At 34.3% G+C, this 22,809-nt stretch overlaps 1 protein-coding gene across 5 annotated transcripts in view; it reads left to right on the top strand.

Annotated features, from left to right (window-relative positions):
* LOC118680134 (synaptic vesicle 2-related protein) overlaps positions 1–22,579 on the top strand; it is a 337,472-nt gene extending 314,893 nt beyond the window's left edge. For 4 of the 5 annotated variants that reach the window (XM_070109220.1, XM_070109222.1, XM_070109221.1 and 1 more), the window contains one exon: positions 22,208–22,579. In XM_070109220.1, coding sequence (XP_069965321.1) covers positions 22,208–22,490 — 283 coding nt within the window. In that variant the 3' untranslated portion in view covers positions 22,491–22,579. Of the gene's footprint in view, positions 1–20,388; positions 20,599–22,207 lie in introns of those variants that run through there. The other variant, XM_070109223.1, reaches the window with a different exon arrangement.
* The last annotated feature ends 230 nt before the right edge of the window (positions 22,580–22,809 follow it).

The following is a 22,809-nucleotide window of genomic DNA, read 5'->3' as shown; positions in this document are numbered from 1 at the left end:
AAAAAAACATGTCATTGCAGCAACGCCGATACCATCTCACATTGGACAAATATTACACATAGATATTTTTTCTACTGATCAAAAATATTTTTTAACTTGCATCGACAAGCTTTCGAAGTTTGCAATAGTGCAGAAGATCTCATCGAGAACGATCATTGACATAAAACCACCCATTTTACAGCTAATAAACATTTTTCCAAACGTCAAAACAATTTATTGTGACAATGAAAAGTCGCTCAACTCGCATACCATAAAATCAATACTTTTGGATTATAATAATATAACAATCGCAAATGCAGCCCCGCTTCATAGTACTTCAAATGGGCAAGTGGAACGTTTCCACAGTACTTTGACTGAGATAGCTAGGTGCCTTAAACTAGAGAGAAATCTTAGCGACACCGTTGACCTAATTTTGCTGGCTACTATAGAATATAATAAATCTATTCACTCAGTAATCAACAGAAAACCAATCGATGTCCTTTACTCAAGTTCAACCAATACTGTGGAATCAATCAGAGACCGTATTGAAAAAACACAGACCGCTGACCGCGATTATCATAATAGGAACCAGGATATGTCGTATAACGCTGGCGACAGGGTCCTGGTGAAGGTAAATCGAAGGCTAGGAAATAAGCTCTCAGCACTATATGTAGAGGAAGTAGTTGAACAGGACCTAGACACCACCGTTCTTATAAAGGGGAGGAGGATCCATAAGGACAACATTCGGCCCCCTTGACAGACCCAGTCACTAATTGCTATCTTTCTTTAATTACAGGATAAATACCCACATTCAGCGAAAGATTTTAGAGATAACAGATAAAATAAACAAAATTATTACTTCCACTAAAAAAGAGGAAATAGATACAGGCCACCTATATGAAACAATATTAGCAAGAAATAGGATAATAACTCTAGAGCTGCAAGCTGTTGCAATATCAATAACATTAGCCAAACTAAATTTAGTTAGTCCTGTAATATTGGACAGTAGCGATATAAACAAAATAATCAACGAGCACTCGACTAACGTATCAACAATAGAAGTATTAGGAATGTCTAGAATTAAGGTATTACAAAATAAGGACAATTTATACTTCATAATAAAATATCCCATACCTAAAATAGTTTGTAAAAAGCTTAGCCTAATCACCGTACCACACCAGGGGCTGGTACTTCATTTTGGAGACACAAACACCGTTGCTGAATGCGGCAGCAAAACACATGCCGTAAAATGCGAAATATCAACCCTTGCCACCTTTTGTAAAATGCTAAAAACCATTACTTGCGGGCAACAACTCATTGCGGGGGAAACGGCAAACTGCTCAACCATAGCAAATCACGAGAGAGGTATCAATGAGATCGATGACGGAATAATTATTATCAATAATGATACGGCCGTAATAAAGGGCGAGACCGGTACTTTAAGAATCGTTAAAGGGACCTATCTGCTAACCTTCGAACAGCAGGTGACGATAAATGGTACCGAGTTCCGAAATCGGAAAAATGCCACCACACGAACTCCCGGAAAATCGACAGCGCAAAAGATCAACCTGGTGGGACACTTGGGATCTCTGAGTCTTAATTACCTCCAGGAAATGAACGTTGAAAACATCAATCACATAGACGCTTTGCGACAAGAGGTCAGTTTAAAGACAGTGGGTTTCGTTGCTGCAGTGACAACCATTGCTGCCTTCCTAGTGATCTGGCTGATCCTAAGCATCCAAGGAAAACGTTCCGCAAAAAAGATGATGGATCGTGCTATACGAAAAATTACTGAGAGGATCGCGGACGACCCTCACTTAGGAGGGGAGGAGTTAACACAGTCTAATGTTCCGTAAATGTAAATTGTTTAGACTACATTGTTGCAGTCATTTCCGCAACTTAGCATAATATAAAAGACGATACCCGATACTTCCACTTGTGGAATCGAATCATAACAAACAATTCAAACCGTGGGAATCGCTGAGTCAACATACCCACAGGCGAATACTAATAACAAACGTAACAGCAGCGACGACAGCGGCGACGACGGTGATGGCTGTAGCTTAGGATAGAAATAAGTTAGGGTAGAATAGTTAGTTTAAGAACAGACTCAATAAAGCACACAAGTGCCCAAAAATAATTTGTATACAGATAAGTCCGAATGGGGTGGTATATAAGATAGGGTTAAATAAATAAAGCAACTATTAACGTATACTCTAATACATTTAAATTCAAATGAGTCGGTCCCTGGAACAAGAATATTTTCAGATGGGATAGAGGAATGCACGGCAAATAGAACACCTCCACCGATTCTGTTCAGTCGATCACATCTACAAATTTGAAATTCGCTGTTTAAAATCTCATTATCAAAAATGTGAGGTTTTAACCAAGTTTCTGTAAATCCAATTATATGGAAATTAAAATTGGAACTGTTCAAATACAAGTCAGTTAATTTTGTATTAAGACCTCTAACATTTTGATAATAAATGCTCAGCGAATTTCTACCAATCAGTTTTTTATATCGGTGGTTGCTTTTGGTAATTTAACAATGTTTTCCTCAGTTTGACTTCTAAGTTTAGGTTTAAATTCGCGTACAAAAGCCCCAGGTAGCCAGAATGAACTATCTAAGATCTTTTTGAATGTTTCAAGAGATACGTGTATTTTAAACGATGATATACTTCTATCATAATTGAAGTTAAATTAACGTATATTGATATCATCGAATTTTAAACGTGACGAAATGTAAGATTTAATGTCCTCCACCAAGGTATCTTTGGCAAGTCTCGAAATAAATATAGACATTTTAGGTGGAATAACTATCAAATTATTAACTGATGCTACTACGTTAATAGCGGGAGCCGCTGGAATTGTGAGACACTTATTACTATTAGATAGAGCTTTTGGGGAATTGAGCTCTTTGGAAGTTGACGGCTTATCACCTTGAGGGCAAGGAGAAGAGAGATTTATTAGGTCATTGGGAGGAGACATTCTTTTCTGAACAGAAAAACTAAGTGTTACTTCATCGGAAGGACGTTTACGCTTAGGAGCAGGTTTAGAGGATTCGTGAGAATCATTCAGGCACTTAAAAGATTTGAACAATTTTTCATAGTGCCTAAATTTTTCAGTGAGGGTTACAAGATCACGACCGATTTCGTTAAAGCCATTGCGTGTCTCCCTATAAACTTTAAATAGATCGATTTCAATATATCTACAATTTAAACAGGACCAACGCAATCCCTTACAGTCGAGAATAGAATCTAAGATTCTACCAGTCAGTCCAGTGCATTTAATATGGGCAAGCCCATCTCAAAGCCAGCACGAAACGTAGCGATCTGACTCGCCTTTAATGTTACAATTGGGGAAGTTAAAAGTCATAATAAATAACAAGAATAAAGATCAAATAAAAGAGTAAGTAGAACAAAATTTAATAGATTTATAATAAATTAGTGTGTTAACAAAATATTAATAATAATAAATTCAATTAAGAATAAACGCAAAAATAATAGCAATTTTTTTTTAATTTTTTTTTTTTTATCAAAGTTTAAAACCAGTTTGACAGTTTGAAAAAGCAATATAGCGAGCAGTTTTAGAAGCACTGTAACAAATAAAAAGCTAAACGCAACACAGCTGTGAATAAAGACGTAAATGAGATAAATAAAGAAAGACAATAGAATGAAATAAAACAAAATGAAACAAAAAGCTGACTCGGCACCAAAAATTCGAAAGTTTAAACTTAATGCTGCACAAAACTGAAGACCATTTAATACTTATCTTGCAGCTCCGAGTTAAAATCACTAAATATTGAACTAAATCACTAAAAAATCAATTAAAGTTTAAGAAATTTTGCAAAATTACACACAATAGTTCAGAGCAAAAAAAGTACAACTTTACAGCTTGAAGTGTTGCCACCTGAACCCACGTTCTTCTATTATGTAAGCAAAAAATTAAGTCATTGGAACACACTGTTGTAATTTTGAATATTCTGCAAGAAATGCTTGGATACAGGTTCTAGCTTTGAAAGTAATTCAGATGGAGTCATCAGTTGTGGTACTTTGACCTTTCCAATCCCACAACATAATTTTAGCGTTCAAGTCCAAACCGCATTACAATATTTACAAATAGTGCTCATTGTTCCAAAATCAACCGATTTATTATCGCCGTAATCACCTGTTGTATCATATCTAAACGTCAAACGTTCATAGCATTTGTTATTTCGCTGTAGATCTTATCTCAGAAACTCTTATTATATTGCTTCCAAACGCTGCCTACACTCTTCTTTAGCCTCGTTGTCTCGAAGATTGTGCACTCGACTTGCAATACTCGTACGTTAACCAATGTTTCGACGCCTCACTCACACCATTAAAAATCCCGTTTTTCTATTGCGGAAGAAGCAGTAATTTTATATTTAGGAATTTTCCAGAAACCGAATGAAATTGATGTGATTTCGTTTATTTCGAAGTCTTTCTAACATATTTCACATCGGCTGATATGTAAATATTTTATTTTAAAAAATTTAAATTTTCTTGAACAAACATTGAAAACATATTGGAAAATAATGACGTCACGTTGCAAAGGTTTAAAAGTAGACTTTTCAGGGATAATTCGAGTCCGTTTGAAGTTGATGATGTTCCGTTTTAATACTTTATTAACTATTTTAGTGGTTTGAATTGGAAAAGCGTGGCAATATGTATCAAACTATAAGCGGTATTTTTTGGAAAAATTTGGTATATCTGAAGTGGTTGGTTGTATTTCTGTTTATTTCTGAAGTATCGCATTGTATATTGAGTACAGTTGAAAGTTCCGTCCACAACGATTCAATCTGTATTTTATCTCCTTATAAAATACTTTAGTGAAACCTGTAGTATTTTCCATAAAATTTAGTGGAATTGTTACGTGAAAGTTACGAATGAGCTTTGTTTAAACGAGTTAAACTCCCTCCTCCAAGTACACCACTCTACTCGGGAAAAACTGGCGCTTTAATAATGCCCACCACATACTCATCAATACACCACACCAGATGACACCACACAGGACAACACAACATACTATCTTTACATTCGCTTATCGTCTACGGGCCTGAGCGCCACATCAACTTCCCGCTTTTTTGCATCGACTCGCTAGCGATCAGATCTTCGAGCACCCGCCTAAATCGACTCCCTTTTTTAATAATTTTTCCAACGGTGAGTGAAGTTAAAATTAACTTATTAATTAATTAATCATGGTCCTTCGAGCCATAGTGAGCGGCACTATGGAGTAACAAAACAAAACAAAAAAAAAAGTGAAGTGGCTAAACGTTAATATATACATGCAAACGAACAAAAAAAAAACAAAAACTATGTATATATATATATAACAAGTGACTAAAAAGTGCTGTGGAGTGAACTGACATACATATACACATAGAAGAAGAAAAACAGATTGTTAAAAAATTAATTTAAAAAAAAGAAGAAGAAAGTGTGGAGTGACACAAACATATGTACAAGAGGTAAAAACAACAATTATAAAAAAAAAACGGACGCGAAATAACACAAAATTTCATACGAGCGCGAATAGCAACAAAACCACAACAAAAATACATACATAATTAAAAAAAAAGAACGGGCGCGAGTCAAAACTAACAAAAAAAACATAATCACCTCAAAAGGACACAACAACAACCACACCAGCCTAAATCAGCACTGCGAAGCAGAAATTGGGAGAGAGCCACAAGCGAAAAAAGCAACACACAAGTATACCATACACACATATGGTATACAATATTGTACCCAAAACCCCTTGGTGGACCCCAAAGTGAGTCGTATCGTTTCCTATTCCTTTATTTTATCATGCATATATGTATGTAAAGATTACAGTTTTATATATATAGAACCTGTAATAACAAATACGTTCACCAAACTACAACAGTTCGGTATATATATATATATATATATATATAATATATATATACCAACATAAAGATGTATTATTAAGAACAACAATAATTCAATGCCTATTTATGCTTAGCTTCGTGTATTCAAATACACCATCAAGAAACAAAAATCAAAAACGAATTCAAGTATATACTTGCAAATTTCTCCAGCCCTTGTGTTTAATAAAGCAATAAGCAGGATTGCACATAATAAGTAAGCAAAGGCAAAATAGAAAATCTAAAACAAGACAGAGAAACAAATAAAAACACAACAAACAAACATACATATATGCATATCGAAATAACGCTTATATATCACATCTCTCTTTATCGTTAAATATATATTTTTAATAAACATATATACGATCAAATACCTGCACATTATTTACTTTGCTTTGGCGCTCTCTTCGCTGTGCGAGCCTACATACATACGTATATATACACATTTATATACACAAACGGCGATTAATATATCTGTAACTTTATACCCTACTTTGGGACCTAATAAAGTTATTTAATATCCATTTCAAAAAAGAAACAATTATCATAAATTTCGAATATTATCAAACGGCGATAAAACAAATATAAACGAATTTATTAAAAATTAAAATTATTAAAAACAAAAAAAAATATTTTTTCCAACAACATACTTACATTCATATGTTACATATATATTTACAATTTTACATATATTCAAAGTCCTCATAGGCAATTATCCGGCAATACCCCTTGTAACAAACAAGCAGGATTGCATACAAAAAAACAAAAAGCACATTGATCTCTTCAACGAGCTCTCAATTGCATTAGAAAATAAACATACATACGCACAAACAATCCGTGCATACTTATGTACAAAGTGTATTGATCTCTTCAACGAGCTCTCGATTTCACGAGCACATAAATATATTATATAATAACAAGTCCGTGTATTAGGGTGTACCTAAATACATCAACATAAGGACATAATAAGTATTATTAAATTAAAAGTGGCATTCTTAATAAATAAATTAAGAAAATTTAAATTACGCTCACAAATATATATTTAAAATAAAATACAAATTAAAAAATTATTTCGTAAATATTTATCTAGTCCGAAAAAATCGTTTATACGTAAAATAGTATTCGGTATTAATTATCATTTATTGCTGCATTTAAATCAGTTTACACTGAGAAAATTTTAATTAACTTTGACATATATAGTAATAAATAACAAAACAAAAATGGTTAATGACGATAAAAATCAAATTACACCTGCAGAAGCTACACGCGCAAGACAGGTTACCACAAAGCACATAAAAAGCAAAAATATTTGTGTTGCCAAATTCATTTCCGAGAGTGACAGATTAACACGATACTGCACTCGATTTTCATCTTCACCGATTCAAGACATCTCTGAATCGTTATTGGAAATAAAAAAACTAAATATTGACAATTTTTGGACTCGTCTCCAAACGGCTCATGACGCCATAGTAGATTATGACGATTCACATCTACCACACGATTTTAAATCATCGGCTTACGCACTATACGAAAACTGCTTAGACCAGTACGAAGAAACAAAAGCTATGATTTTTGATCAATTAAAGCTAATAAAAGCGATTGCACCTACTCTACATCCGAGAGTAGAGCTGCCACAAATTCAAAGTCAAGAGGCAAGTTCAGGCATCCATCTCGAGGTGCCCATCTCGAGGTGCCCGCATGTGACACAGAAATATTTTATGGAGGTTATGAAGAATGGCCGTCCTTCCGGGACATGTTCACTGCCGTTTACATCAACCATCCAAAATTATCAAAAGCGCAAAAATTGTATCACCTCCGATACAAAACTAAAGGTCAAGCACGCGCAATAGTAAAACAGTTCGCACTAAATGACGACAATTTTAATTTGGCTTGGGAAGCTCTAACATCTAGATATGAAAATGAAAGAATATTGGTCGATAAACAAGTGACGACACTAATAAACTTGCCTAAAATTAAAAAAGAAACAAGTGAAGAATTTGTTAAACTACTATCCACTGTTTCAAATTGTTTGTCGGTTCTATCGACACAAAATGTTCCCACAGACAGCTGGGACCCAATACTGGTAAATATATGCACCGCCACTTTACCAGAAAAATCGTTACTTTTGTGGGAGCAATCGCTCTCATCACGAAAGAAATGCCCAACGTGGCAACAAATGAAAGATTTTCAAACTATCCAATATGAAATCACTGAAAGGGTAGACATAAAAATTATTAAAACCCAAAACTATCAAAACGACCTTAATAGAAGCGTCAATAGACCCCAGGCTAGTAGCAAAAACAAATTAAACAGAAGCTTATACAAAACGCAATCGTTCACATCCGAACAGAACAATCATCGTCATGCGAACTATGCACAAGAGGGCATAAACTACAATCATGCGAGAAGTTTAAAAACTTAAAAGTTGACGAACGAAATAATTTTGTCAGATCAAAACGACTTTGTACAAATTGCTTGTCACATGCGCATAAGTATAAAAATTGCAAAAGCAAATTCAATTGCTTATATTGTCACAAAAGACACCACTCAATGCTTCATTACAGCAAATTTCCCATATCACCCCAAAGAAGCACAGGTTTAGTTGTAACAACAACTCCTAAAAACCAAAATCCCGAAAATTGCCAAAAGACACCATGTTGCTCAAAGGCACAAAAAACTCAAACGCTACACAGCGAAATACAAAATAGGGTATTACTACCCACAGCAATCATCTCCATCGAACACCGAGGAGAGCTGTTTAAACTTAGGGCCTTAATAGACCAAGGATCACAACGATCTTTCATAGCGTCTAGGGCACAAAATAGGCTACAACTGCCAACAAAACAAGCTAACTTTGAAATTACAGGAATGGGCGGAAGAGCAATCCAAAACTCAAATAAAATCTGCCCCATTACTCTAATTTCCCCCCAAGCGGATAAGAGAATTAAAGCAAAAGCTATAGTCTTACCGCAACTAACAAATATGCTTCCAAGCTATCATATAAATAGCAAGCATTGGCAAAAGGTTTCACACCTAAAGCTAGCAGATCCCAACTGCAACACCCCGGCTCAAATAGACATTCTATTAGGCAGCGATCTCATACCTCAGATAATACTCGAGGGTGTTGAGAAAATTTCAAACAAACTATTGGCACAAAATACTATTTTTGGGTGGATCCTAAGTGGACTAGTTTCGGAACCAGTTACCACCATGACCACTCAGGTTGAGGAAATCTCAAACGAATACCTCAGTTCACAATTGAAAAAATTTTGGGAGTTAGAAGAACTCCCCCCCATATCAATCACAACCCCTAAAGATCAGTATTGTAAAGACTTCTACAAAGCCACAACTACTCGATCAAATAATGGCCGGTACGTCGTACGACTACCACCAAAGCCACAAACTTCCAACACTCTACAAATTGGCACAAAAAACCATATGAGAGTTTGTTCTGACAACCCCAGTGTTAAAAACACAAATATCTATAATTCAACCAAATCATCGAGATTTATTACTAAGTATTCGAAAAGAAAATTTGTTGTACACTAATTTCTTTAAATTTGAAAAGGGCAGTAAAACATAAAAATACAGGGGATCCAATGGAATGCGATAGCTGATCAGCTTTCATATTCTACTGAATCAATATCCGCATTATCCGCAATAACATTTTTGACCCCGCAGGATGGCTTTCGCCAATTATGATACAAGCGAAAATCCTAATTCTTCTTCACTTAGAAAAATGGTCACAATCCTCAAACAATCTTAACGATATCAGAATCTATCGATTCTTGGCCACAATCGCCCACTTCCATACATAATATCGTCCGCAACATACGAGTAATTGTCCTAAGAAAGTCGAAAAATCGACACCTCTCTTACTAGAGTGCCTCATAGTTGTCAACATTTTCATAACGTATAAAACTTCAAAAATAAAGTTAAGGGATCATCATACATACAATGTGATACAGTGACGCACCCAGACTTACAAAAAGTAAAGGTCGCAACTATCTAAGCGCTCATCAAATGGGTAGTTTATGGGAAACACTTGTTAAAGTTGTAAGTCTCACTTCAAAAAAGTGAGCGAAAATCACAAATCTCACTCTCGCAAGATCCCTCTTCAAAGGTTTGAAAGGAGCACCCATTCTGGCCATATCTGAGCCAGGCGTGGAGTCGCTATCCTCATAAGCCGATAATAAAGAGATTGCAAATAATTGCTGATAATACAGAAAAGGCAAATCATAAACAATTCGCATAAAAAATCGATAAAAGGAAAAAAAACGTAAATACAATCACTACTTATTGTATTGCCATCTATAAAACCAAAAAATTGTCAAAATATAGTTGCGTATCTCAAGTCTATACCAAAATACAAATCGTAAGCAAAACCACTTGTTCTTGTTAAGTTGATTAAAACCAAAATTGCTTCTCACAACTAATATTCGCGCCCTCGGCTACTCCATCAACAGTACGCCGAAAAACATTCAACAGCACAGATGTTTTCATTATCAATACGTGTAATACTAGGCTAAATATTCGCCTAGGGGGCCCAGGATGTTTAAATGAGTTAAACTCCCTCCTCCAAGTACACCACTCTACTCGGGAAAAACTGGCGCCCCCTAATAATGCCCACCACATACTCATCAATACACCACACCAGATGACACCACACAGGACAACACAACATACTATCTTTACATTCGCTTATCGTCTACGGGCCTGAGCGCCACATCAACTTCCCGCTTTTTTTCATCGACTCGCTAGCGATCAGATCTTCGAGCACCCGCCTAAATCGACTCCCTTTTTTAATAATTTTGCCAACGGTGAGTGAAGTTAAAATTAACTTATTAATTAATTAATCAAGCTTAATTGGACAGCTAGAAACACCTATACGTTGTGATTACAGACCGTCGCATATCAACAACTCTCACAAGGTCCACTGAGCCAAGCCCAGTTTAATATAGAGTGGTGGAAGACTCAGTTTACTCTCTGGTATTAGACTCTCCTTTATGGCGTTTTTAGAGCCTGGAGTTCAAATCTTCTTAAGCGGCCAATCTTTTTGTCCATAATATTTTTCGCGGGTTCGACTATACCATTCATATTAACAGCATCAGTATTTTGTAAAGCCGCAATGTTGAAAGAAAACTAACGCATAATGTTTGTAAATTTGCTTACATATAACTTTGTATGTAAATATGTATTATCATTCCTTCATGCGAAATCTCGTTTGCCACGGACAACCAATGGCCGAAGCTAACGTTTTTTGCTTTCATGTCAAAGAGTCACTGTGTCGAAGGACGCAACGACAAATCGTCACAACATTGTTTAGTGGGTGAAAATCCGAGCTGTGTACAAAAAATTCCATATATTATTTCTGTTAACAAACCAAAAATTAAAACCATGTATCATGTTTTGCGTTGTACGCGAGTAAATTAAAAACAAGTAAGGAAGGGCTAAGTTCGGATGTAGCCGAACATTTTATACTCTCGCAAAGTTAAATGGTATATTCGTTTGATACTTCTTTATATATTTTAATAATTAGAAGTAGGAACTGTTGCCTTAGTTATTTAGTTTTCACTCACAGTGAAAATAATTAGAGCAATTTGTAAACTAAATTTACTCAAATTATGAGAAATCGTTCTTGTGCATTTTATATACGCTTATAAATGATTTTATTTAGAATGCATTACAACTGTATTGAGAAGTATGAAAAGAAATCGTTTTTCAACAATGAATAACATTTTTTATTTATTATATCGATATTTTTATAGGTACATGTTTAGCTTAAAAATAATAATTTTATTATATATATAATATAATTTAAATTTTCTTAATTAGATTAATTACATATTTTTCTTAAAATTGTCTTAAAATCTACTGTCAAAATTCCTATATCATTCCAATGCGATTATATTTGGAAAAAAAAAAATTAAGAACTATTGCACTAAGTCTGAAAACTTTAGTTCGAAATAGAGACACAAATACTGTCATGATAGCTGTATACTGTCTCAAAAGTAATTGCATTTACACGGGAAGGATCCATGTTTGAAAATTCCCAATCAATTTGTGTACCGGCAGGTGTAGTTGAATAATTTGCACCAAGCAGAGAACTAAAGTTTTTTTCTTGGAGCAGATTTCTTATTGCAGTCCCTGTAGACATTAAACAAATGTTAAAATCTCCAACAACTAGCACATTTTGATTGCCTAACTCAGAAGTAAGGACTTCCTGAAGTTCTACAATTAATTGTCTGACAGAGAAAGCTGAATTCCTATATGGAACCAGAATATTAATATTGAAACATTTAAACAAAACCGCTTCTAAAACTTTGCGGCCTGAATAAATTTTCTTAACAGCCTTTGATTCTATAGAGCAAGCAATACTATGCTTTGCATATATTATAATGCGCCGTTTATTTCTGTTGGTTGTTTCCGTGCTATCCATCCTCAGCTCGTTAATTGAAGTAAATCCTGGTATATCAAAACTTTCGCAAGGATAATTCCAAGTTTCTACAAAACATAAAATATCTGAAGATAGCATCAAACAGTCGCTTTTTATATCATTAATATGAGCGTGAAGACTCTGAACATTATGGAATAAAATTTGATGTCCTGATGTTCGGGAAATCATAAAATTGAAACTTGTTGTCAAAGCTTTTTTTGTGTTCAATTCCCTCAGTTCCCTAAATACGGGATCCGATTCAGAAACTTTGTTAGGAGGAATAAAATTTCCTATGATGAATAGACCTTCTGCAGAAGTAGCTCGACTACAAGCGACATATATTGAAGCTCTAGGCATTCTGGGTCGAGTATGAACTACAACTTTATTATATTATATGTGGCACTCTGACTTTTATGAATAGTTATTCTCTCAGCCGGAACAACTGGAAACTGATTTCATTCAATTGAAATTTGATCATTTCTTTTATATTGAAAAGATTTTAGAACTTTTTCAATTGGTGTCCAAGAACTTTCTAGAGGATGAGGCTTTTTTGATCGTGCTATCAAACCAACAGAAGGTTCCAAAAATTTAATCCACAGAATTGTTGGAAAGGAACATTAGAATTCAATATGCATAAGTTGTCCAGCTTTCCCATTAACCAAGCCATCACACGTGTTTATTTCACTGTAATCATATATTTGGCTGATGGTTTTAGTGTAAATTCAAAGGGCAGTCCCTGCGTTTAAGAAGTTTTGAAAAGATTAACTCTTTCCAAAATATTCTCATTTTCACTTATGCCAATTCCTTTAACTGAGTCTTTTGCAGTTCAAAGGATAGCTTCAGTTGGAATTCGACTGAGCTTAAAGGCATTGAAATTATTTGTCTCTTCATTTAACCAAAATAAATGTATGGCATCATCGGGAATTTCTTCGAAATGAACTACTCGAGTTTCAACGAGTGATATGTCCTCATTTGGCATAGTACCAGATGCCATATGGTTTAATGCAATTGTATTCAATTCAAAGTATTTAAATAACTCCCACAAAGGAGAACCAACTAAAGTGCTGTATGCATCATTGGGATTAGGAGAGAATATCCACCTATCTCCAACAGGTGAGAGTTGCTTCAAATCACCAAACAAGATGATCGGTATACCACCGAAGGGGCTGTCTGTTTTGAAAATTTGTTTTAATCTCGCATCAACAGAGCTAAACATACGAGCACCTACCATCGATATTTCATCAATTATGATTAATTTTAAATCGATAAGTCTGGAATACAATGAATTGACTGTGTCATTGCTAAGTGGCCTCAAATCTCTATTTAACTGATTAACAGGTAAATAGAATATTGAATGAAGGGTCATTCCACCTATTCCGAATGCTGCTTTACGCGTAGGTGCGCAAAGAAGAACTTTTAAGGAACTTGAATTGGAGCCAGGTGTAGAATTTTAACGTTGGTTAAATGCTTGATATATTGCAGATATCAAACGACTCTTTCCTACACCTGTACCGCCGCCAATGGACTCATAAAATGGGCGATTTATTTTTAGTTGGTGCGTCGAATGTGTCAAATAGGTTCTTTGCTTAGTACTTAGACTTTGAACTAAAGAAAATAATTCCTCAACTGGAATTAAAGGGGGTAGTTTAATAAATCTAATATTGCAATCAGATTCAGTGCCATTATCTATTGAGTCTTCACCATGCAAGTCCAGCAAATTTATATTTTTGTTTACTTCTGGAAGTGCCAACACTCTGAACTCATTTCCCACTATTAGTAGTTCATTTTGAGCAACTTCCCCTAAGTCTATTTCATAATAAAGACTTTCTAGAAAATTTTCAAGTTCTCTTTGCTCAAAAACATCATATATTCTTTGATTACCCTCAATTACAATACGATGTGTTATGCAAGTCTGCTCATTATCGTTTACAATGAGATCTTGCTGTTCATTCCGCCATGGGTAGTAAACCATTACCATTTACTCAACTCTGGCCAAGTCTGGGTTAAACCTTCTATACCGAATAATGCAAGGTTTGGTACGTTTCTTTACAAACGCTACCGTCTTTAAGAGGCATGACAACCCCGCTTTCTGGTAAATTATCGTTTTCCCTCTCTTCTCCCTCTCTAATCAAAGAGTTTCTAACTGATCGGATCTTTAAACATAACGGTTTAAAGTACCGGCTACGAATATTTCAGTCGAACCTGAAGGAAGGTTCTGTAGTTCTGCTCTAGGTTTCACCATTCGAACACGTTCCTCAGGTCGAGAGGTATTTATAAATATTTCTGCATTACGTGTTTCCGAAAGATGGAGCCCAATGCTGCAATATACTGCTTCTTGTGCAGATATTTCTGTGCCTGATATAAATTTGTGACCTATAAGTTTAAGTTTTTGCTTAACAGTATAATTTCCAGCATTTACCTCTGATATAGCTTCATTGAAGAGCCTAGAAATTCCTCTGTTAGACTTGTTAATATAATTAATTATATATGAACAGCAAGCATATGCATCCAGTATATGTTGGATATCCATATTTGCTCTATGGAGTTCCAAAATCAGAGGATTATAAGCGTTTATAAAACGATCCTGTAATTTTCTTTTTAGAAAAATTATCAGACAGGAAGTGTTCAAAATCGTTTAAATTAGAAATGTCTGTCATATTTGAATTTAAAACGTTTTGAATTTTGAAAAAGTTTTCCTTGTGTCTTTCTGAATTTGACTTGTTTCTGTAAGAGGTAACAATATTTGCGTTGAAGGCATTGGTGGATATGGTATACCAAAACGACAAAACTGTTGTCCTCTTATTTCCCTAGTACAAGACCGACTTTGGTTATGCTTTTGATAACCCCAATAATTTCCTAAGTGGCTAACCGAACCATCTGTAGAAATATAATTGTTAATATAACTAATGACATCAGGGAATGTCTAAGAATACTGAAGGTTGATTCTGGGAGCATTTATAAGCCAGTACATGCCATGTACATGCGGGAAACCTCTCTGTTGAAACTCCACTCTCCAGTAGAAATTTGTGACAAAATGATCTCCAAAAAATGACAGCATTATTATTTAAAAAGCTTAAGAATTTGTCGATAGCGGTAGTCAAAATATCTAGCACAAGTAACCGCATCTGACCGAATTAAGTGATATCTATTTTGGGTTGTTAAACTGTTGGCTTCCTCTTCCGAAATATCTTTAGAATCAACAGTTTTAAAGAGGATGACCAAGAGCTCAACCCACTGAGATTCTGCAGCCGATGAAGTGATAGAGAAGGTTGGAAGCCCAAATTGGCGAATCATAGCGATTGCCTTTTTCTTCTCAACTTCCCAGTGCGCAGGAGAAGATCTAACGCCTTTCAAAACCTTGTAACGATCATCGTGTTGAGTCAAGTTTTGAACAAAGTTTTATTTTATAATAAGTTCAACATGATGGCTGAGAAAATATACCTAACCACTGATTATCACCAAATATTAGAAGAAATATATGTATATAGAAATCTATATCTATCACTTTAGGTGATGCAAACAACTCTTTGGTGAACAAAACTATACTCTGTTGCAACATGTTGCGAAAGTATAAAAATGTTGCGAAAAAATTCAACATTCATTACTCGATTATTATTTGGTATCTTATTAACTTATGTTATTGATCATAGATTTATTTTGTGACAATACTATTTTTTTCTCCGAAATGTTAACTTTAAAAAAAGAAGCTATTTAACTCAAACATGGTATATGTGATACAAACTGAACCAAAGGGGTTAGATTTAATATGTGGGGTATATGAGGTTGCTGTTGTACCAGAGGAGCGGAAATCAGTATATTAGGGTTATAAGGTTTAAACAAAGTCTAGACCAATTTCATTCATATGCAGCGTTATACATTATTTTTAAGAGAAACTGTCCATTTAATTTCATTAAATTATCAAATTGACGAAAAAAATTATACCATAAGTAGTACATGTGAGCTGGGAAAATCAAAGACCAGAAAATTCCTCCAAACCGTATATTAAAAAATGTTGAATTAAACATCCATTATTAAATGATATCGTGATTAAATTACAATCAAATTTGGTATCTTCTTGACTTATATTAAAGGCCATAAACTTAGTCTCAGTTTTATTGCTTGAAGTGAGATATACATAAGTATGAATGTGTTATTAACTCCACCAAAGTGGCTAAATTTTATATTATAAACTTAGGTGGCAAACGTCAAGCAGAGAATCGGAATTCATTATATGAAGGTGTGAGGTTTAGACTTAGTATATACTAATTTCATTCTAATTCAGCGTCAAACCACATAATTTTTAAGAAATCGTTTCCACTTAATTTCGTTAAAATATCACGTTGATCAACCGGAAAGGTGTAAAGTCAGGTGGAAAGACGGAAATCATATATATATATTGGGGATAAAGAAATATATTAATTTTGACATTGCTCAGCTATACTCGAGAAAAATATTAATACTCACTGACCGACATATTCGGCATAAAACTGGTTAGAATAACGAAAAGTAGTATATGGATTTTGAGGGTAGTTTTAACCCGATTTTATTAATTTTTTCCAATACCACAAACTACTAACATGCCACAGACTAATAAAATGCTCCCACTGTTTCATTAAGGTACCTCACATACCATCACCAATCAAATGGAGTAAGGTCAACTTTCGTTGTAGATTTACGTGAGTACCTGCCGGCGACGGCCTTACCTCACGGTGTTCTAAAACACAACGTATCAATACAATGCGTTGATAAGCGCCCCAAACAATACGAGCTTTTTGCAAGTATTTATTTGGATACCAGTGGCAGTGTGTCTGGGTCCACACTACCATCTTGGTGTGATTCGAGGCCGACCTAAAACCTCTTCCGTTTTCGGGTACGGCACCCAGTTACTTGTGCAACTTCTTTTTTCGAACTGAAAATTCAGTTCTTCCAGCATTTAGGTTTAAACCGTGGTACCGGAAAGTCTCCGGTCAGACTGCGTAGCCTAAACTACTGCCAGTTGAGCTCCCCATTACTCAAATGACTGGTGACATTTGTCGCTTGAACTTCAAATGTCTTTTTATTCGCTTTTTTCATTTAAAGTGTTTCTAATATCAGTTCAAGCTGAGTATTATAGCAATATTCCGAAACATACTATGCTGATATTACTGAGCAAGGTATATAATAACAGTCATAGTGCATATTGGCTTTTAGTCGCCTTTTACGACAGGCATGCCTTGCCGCGGGCATATTCTATCCCCTGCCCGCAGGGGTATGGAGTAAGGTCAGACGAATGTTCGAAAATCCTGATATTAGTTACATGGGGGCTAAGGAAAATTTTCACCCGATTTGATCTTGTTAAGAGTAAAACACGCTCTCTCATTTTCATTGAGATAACTCACATATGCGGTATAAAGTCATGCGAAAGTTAAAAAATATTTATATTAGATATTCGAGGGCTACAAGAACTATTGATCCGATTCAACCCATTTTTGAAACAAAGACATACTATTATCGATAGTTTCATTTATTTATTCTATTATATGAATTTCAATTATATATCTTACACAATGGCCGATATTTACGGTAAAAAGTCAACTATAGGTACTGGGGTCCACATATTCAGTACCTGGGGGCTTGAACAGTTTTGGTTCGATTTAGAGAATTTTTGGTCACAAAGTGGCTGGTTAAACGTATTATTCACGCAAAGTTTTACGCCGATATAATCATTGTTGCTTGATTTGCATAGTGGAAAGTGAAAGAATCAAGTGGAATTTAAAATGGTGTCATATGAAATATAAAAGAATGTTATGTACCAAATTTGGTTGAAATCGGTTAAAAAGATCCCAAGATATGGGTTTTCACCTAAAAGTGGGCGGTGTCACGCCCACTGTCTAATTTTGAACGCGGTTCCTATAAAGTCATCTCATACCATCCTTGAGATAAAATTTAATGTCTCTGGCGTGTTTAGTGCTTGATTTATCGCGCTTTTAGTAGTTTTTAACAGTACCGTTACATAAGGAGTGGGCGGGGTTGTCACCCGATTTCACACCGTAGGTAGAGGTGCTAAAAACATTTGCTTCCAGTTAATTTTGTTATTATAGCTTTAGTAGTTTAGGAGATATGCACATTAAACCTATTAGGGGCGGGACCACGCCCACTTAAAAAAAAATTTTAACTGCAGATGCAACTCCCTAATGTGATCTCGTGTACCAAATAACAGTCTTGTATCTTATTGCGGAGCTTAGTTATGACAATTTATTTGTTTTTGATTAATGGCTATCAAATTATGGATAAATGATATCAAATTAAGATTGATGAAGCGGTTTTTAGATTAATGTCTATATGGTGAAGAAAAGTTTCACTTTTACCGTGGTTTCATATGACCACACAATTATTTTATTTATTTCTAACCTCAAAAAACATGGTGGATTTCGAGTGGCAAACTGAACATTTAAAACTTTTTTAAATATTGACGAATTTGCTTTAAACATCTTACTCGGGGGTTTTTGGGGTCGCTGATTACGAATCTGACCTTGGATTTTGAAAATGGAATATGGCGAACGAAAAATTAAAAATTTATCGAAATCGCTTGAAACTTGTTACTAGAGGTGCTGTACGTGTACGTGTAACGTTTCTACATAGATTACCATTGAGATGTACCGTGTAACGTATGCCGCACGTAACACTAAGCCTATTGTAGACATACCTTCACTCCGTCATGGCAGACACACGAAAAAAATGTACGATGTACGGAGTCGCAACCCATTATCGGGTTTTGATTTTCTTAAATCTATTTACAGGGAATTTTTCGGTATGAAACCTAATGAGATGATCAATGATTGGACTCCCAAAGAGATATGTTTAAAATGTTGTTTGCAACTCAAGAAAAATAAAAAACGAGCGTTTGCTTCTCCAGTGATCTGGCGGAAACCAAAACATCATGATCATTTTTGTTTAACGAGTACTTTTGGCAACACTCAAACACAAAATGGTCCATCCTTTATGCTTCTGTCGAATCTGTGACGCTTCCTATCCTTCTTGCTCCTGAACAGAATAGTAAAAGTAATATTTCTACTGACGAAGTTCTAGTTGGTATACTGACACTGATGAATGTTGAAACATCAGTAGAATTAGGTGATGAGACTAATGAAAATCCTAATGGCTTTAAATGACTTGGTTTAAGATGCAGGACTTTCGAAAGAAGTTTCTCAACTAGCGTTAAGAGGAAACAGAAAAATTTTCTAGTTCCAAGAACTCATAAAAGTTTTTGTTGTTATCGCGATGTTGACTAATAAACAAATACGATATTCTCTATAAAGCTAATGAACTGACGCCGATTTTTTGATCTTCAGCACGAAGTTTAAAAGCAGTCTTGCTACACAATGGCAATCATGCTTCAACTGCTTCGTTACGAGTTGCTCATTTTGCAGTATTAAAAGAGGAATACTGCAACCTCCAATTTTTACTCAAAACCTCGAATTGTGTGGTGATTTGAAGATAATGACAATTTTATGTGGTTAAACATTGCGGCTTTACAAAATACTGATGCCGTTAATATGAATGGTATAGTCGACCCCGCGAATAATATCATGGGCAAAAAGATTGGCCGCTTAGGAAGATTTGAACTCCAGGCTCTAAAAACGCCATAAAAGAGTCTAATACTAGAGAATAAAGTGATTCTTCCACCACTCTATATTAAACTGGGCTTGGCTCAGTGGACCTTGTGAGAGTTGTTGATATGCGACGGTCTTTAATCACAACGTATAGGTGTTTTTTAGCTGTCCAATTGAGCTCATTCGTAACTTTCACGTAACAATTCCACTAAATTTTATGGAAAATACTACAGATTTCACTAAAGAATTTTATAAGGAGATAAAATACAGATTGAATCGTTGTGGACGGAACTTTCAACTGTACTCAATATACAATGCGATACTTCAGAAATAAACAGAAATACAACCAACCACTTCAGATATACCAAATTTTTCCAAAAAATACTAATAATATTTGTTCAAAAAAATTTAAATTTTTGAAAAATAAAATATTTACATATTTGTTGAAACTAAATGTCATTTGCTTCAAACAGCTGTATGTGTTCGTGGTTCGGCTGCAAGAGTTTCGGTGCAGCTGCCGCTGCTGTTCGCCTTGTCGTATATGGAAGTATGATTGAATAAGTTTGTAGTGGTAAATTTAAGTATAATAATAATAGTAATAATAATAGTTCAGTATAAATTTGCAATTGTAGTTATAAAATATTAATAATTTTTGTAACTTTTACTTAAATAAAATAATTTTATACGGTTATTATGTGTTTTTATTTCACAAAAAAAATATATATATATGTATATATACAATAATACAATTTACAGAAATATTAATATTTCGTTACATCGTCAATTATTGTACAATTTTTTACATTCTCGTTATTTGTTACATTTATTAACGAACGATGATATGAGAAATAAGAAACAAAGTTCTTAGTTGTCAATTTGTCTAATCTTCTCGTGAAAACAGCGTCAATGCATGTTTTTTTTGTCGTTACTTCCGATGTATTGTTGTTAATTTGCAAACCCCAAGTGTCAAACATAAAGTCTAAAAAATTCCTGTCCTTCTTCGTTTTGTAAAGTAACCTTGAAGTTACCTCCCATAATTATTGGAATGTTCGACAATTTCATTTCTTTGGCAACTTCAAATATTGTTGCTTTTGCGCTATATCCCATAAAATTTATTTCAAAAAATCTTTTTATGTCTTGTAACGATACGCCTGCCTCACTCATTCACTTTTCCTTATTATGAGGTTTGACAAAATTAGATATTAATGAAAAAAAAATGTTTTTTATTTTATACAAAACTTGTTTAAAAATAATAACAACAAAAATACTTTTCAGGGGTTCATTTTTATTTATATATTGTAGAAAATGCAAACCAAAAATTTTAACTAAATTTGCTGTTTTATTGTTTTTAAAGCAAACTTGTATTACTCCCAAAACTTAACCGGTTGAGTTAACCAGAACTTAACTGACTGATGGTTGCTAACCAGGCATTGAGAAAACGGCCTTTAAAGTTCTAATTATAAAATATAACGCGGCAACACACTATGGTAGATTTGAAACTTTTGGACGTTTCAGTAGTAGAGCAAATGTGTTATTAGTAGTAGAATATTAGTTGACAATCCATACCAAGCTTAACATTAGTAGTAGAATATTTGGGGGGCGATTTTAAATATAATTGGCGTTTTTTTTAAATTTATTTTTTATATTATATATTTAAAAGAAATGGTTCCTTGTCCTTATCATTCATTTTCTTCTTAAATAGTTATAATACCTACTAGCTGCAAGGTTTTACACTAGGAGGGATATCCGTTTGAAAACTGCAAATGTGGTGACATTAAAAAATGTCTATATTTAATCTATACTGAGCTATAAATATGTAAAGTTTTTTTAATTTTATGTTACAAATGTATACATAATTGCATAAAATATAAAGTATAATTTAACTTACAATTTCGTTTCAAGCCGAAAAATACTGCTATTCTGTTCCAATAAAATAAAAGCTGCAATAACAGCACTTTGTGAATCAATTGTACATTAGGGTTTACTTTTTATGTGGTTTTATAGAAATAAATTCTGATTGACGCAAGGATAGTGACTCTAAAATATAATTGATGGAGACAATAATTTCATTTAATAAAAATATATATTTGTTAATATTAATAGCATTATACAAAAATCCTTAAATATTATTTGCTCTCATGTACCTGAAAAGTTCTGTATAGTTCAGTTCACAAAAATTACGGCTTTTCTGATTTTAAGTAATAAAAATTATTAATTTTTGCAGACTATTTTCGCATTTGTACAACATTTGTCAAAACAAAAAAAAATTAACCTTATTATCAATACTTTCAGTCGCATTTATACAACTTCGGTTTTATTTCTCGCCAGAGGTGTTATATCTGGACTTTTTCAAGCTGCGTACATATATACACCTGATATCTACCCCAACAATTTACGTTCATTGGGAGTCGGAGGATGCTCAACTATAGCTCGATTAGGCGCAATGGCTACACCATTCGTTTCTCAAGTGCTTTTCCAAAGTTCGGCTTCTAGTGCATTTATGGTGTATACTTCAATTGGTTTATTATCAGCAGTTGCCTGCATTATACTTCCAGAAAGTCAAATTTTAATATGAATGTACCATGTATATATGTACTTTATATACAGAAAAATTACACTATTGGATTTTTTTATATTTGTGAACAAAGAAACTATAAACCTTAACTAATATGTTTTTTTTTGTTTTTGTACACTTGGTTTTACATATTGAAATCGAATGGAAATGAGATATATTCACTGTTTGGTCAGATGCATGACACTGTGCAAAATCGGATGACGCGACGGTGAATTATGCTTGAATTAGTGAACGACGCAAAACTGTATACCGTATCAGCTGATACGACCTATCTTATAATAGCGCAATGTAAATGAACATTTACCACCGCTTCTACCGT

This window comes from Bactrocera oleae, chromosome 4 (assembly GCF_042242935.1).
Source record: "Bactrocera oleae isolate idBacOlea1 chromosome 4, idBacOlea1, whole genome shotgun sequence".
In the NCBI taxonomy this organism is placed as follows: domain Eukaryota; kingdom Metazoa; phylum Arthropoda; class Insecta; order Diptera; family Tephritidae; genus Bactrocera; species Bactrocera oleae.
This window is presented reverse-complemented; position numbering and strand designations above follow the sequence as displayed.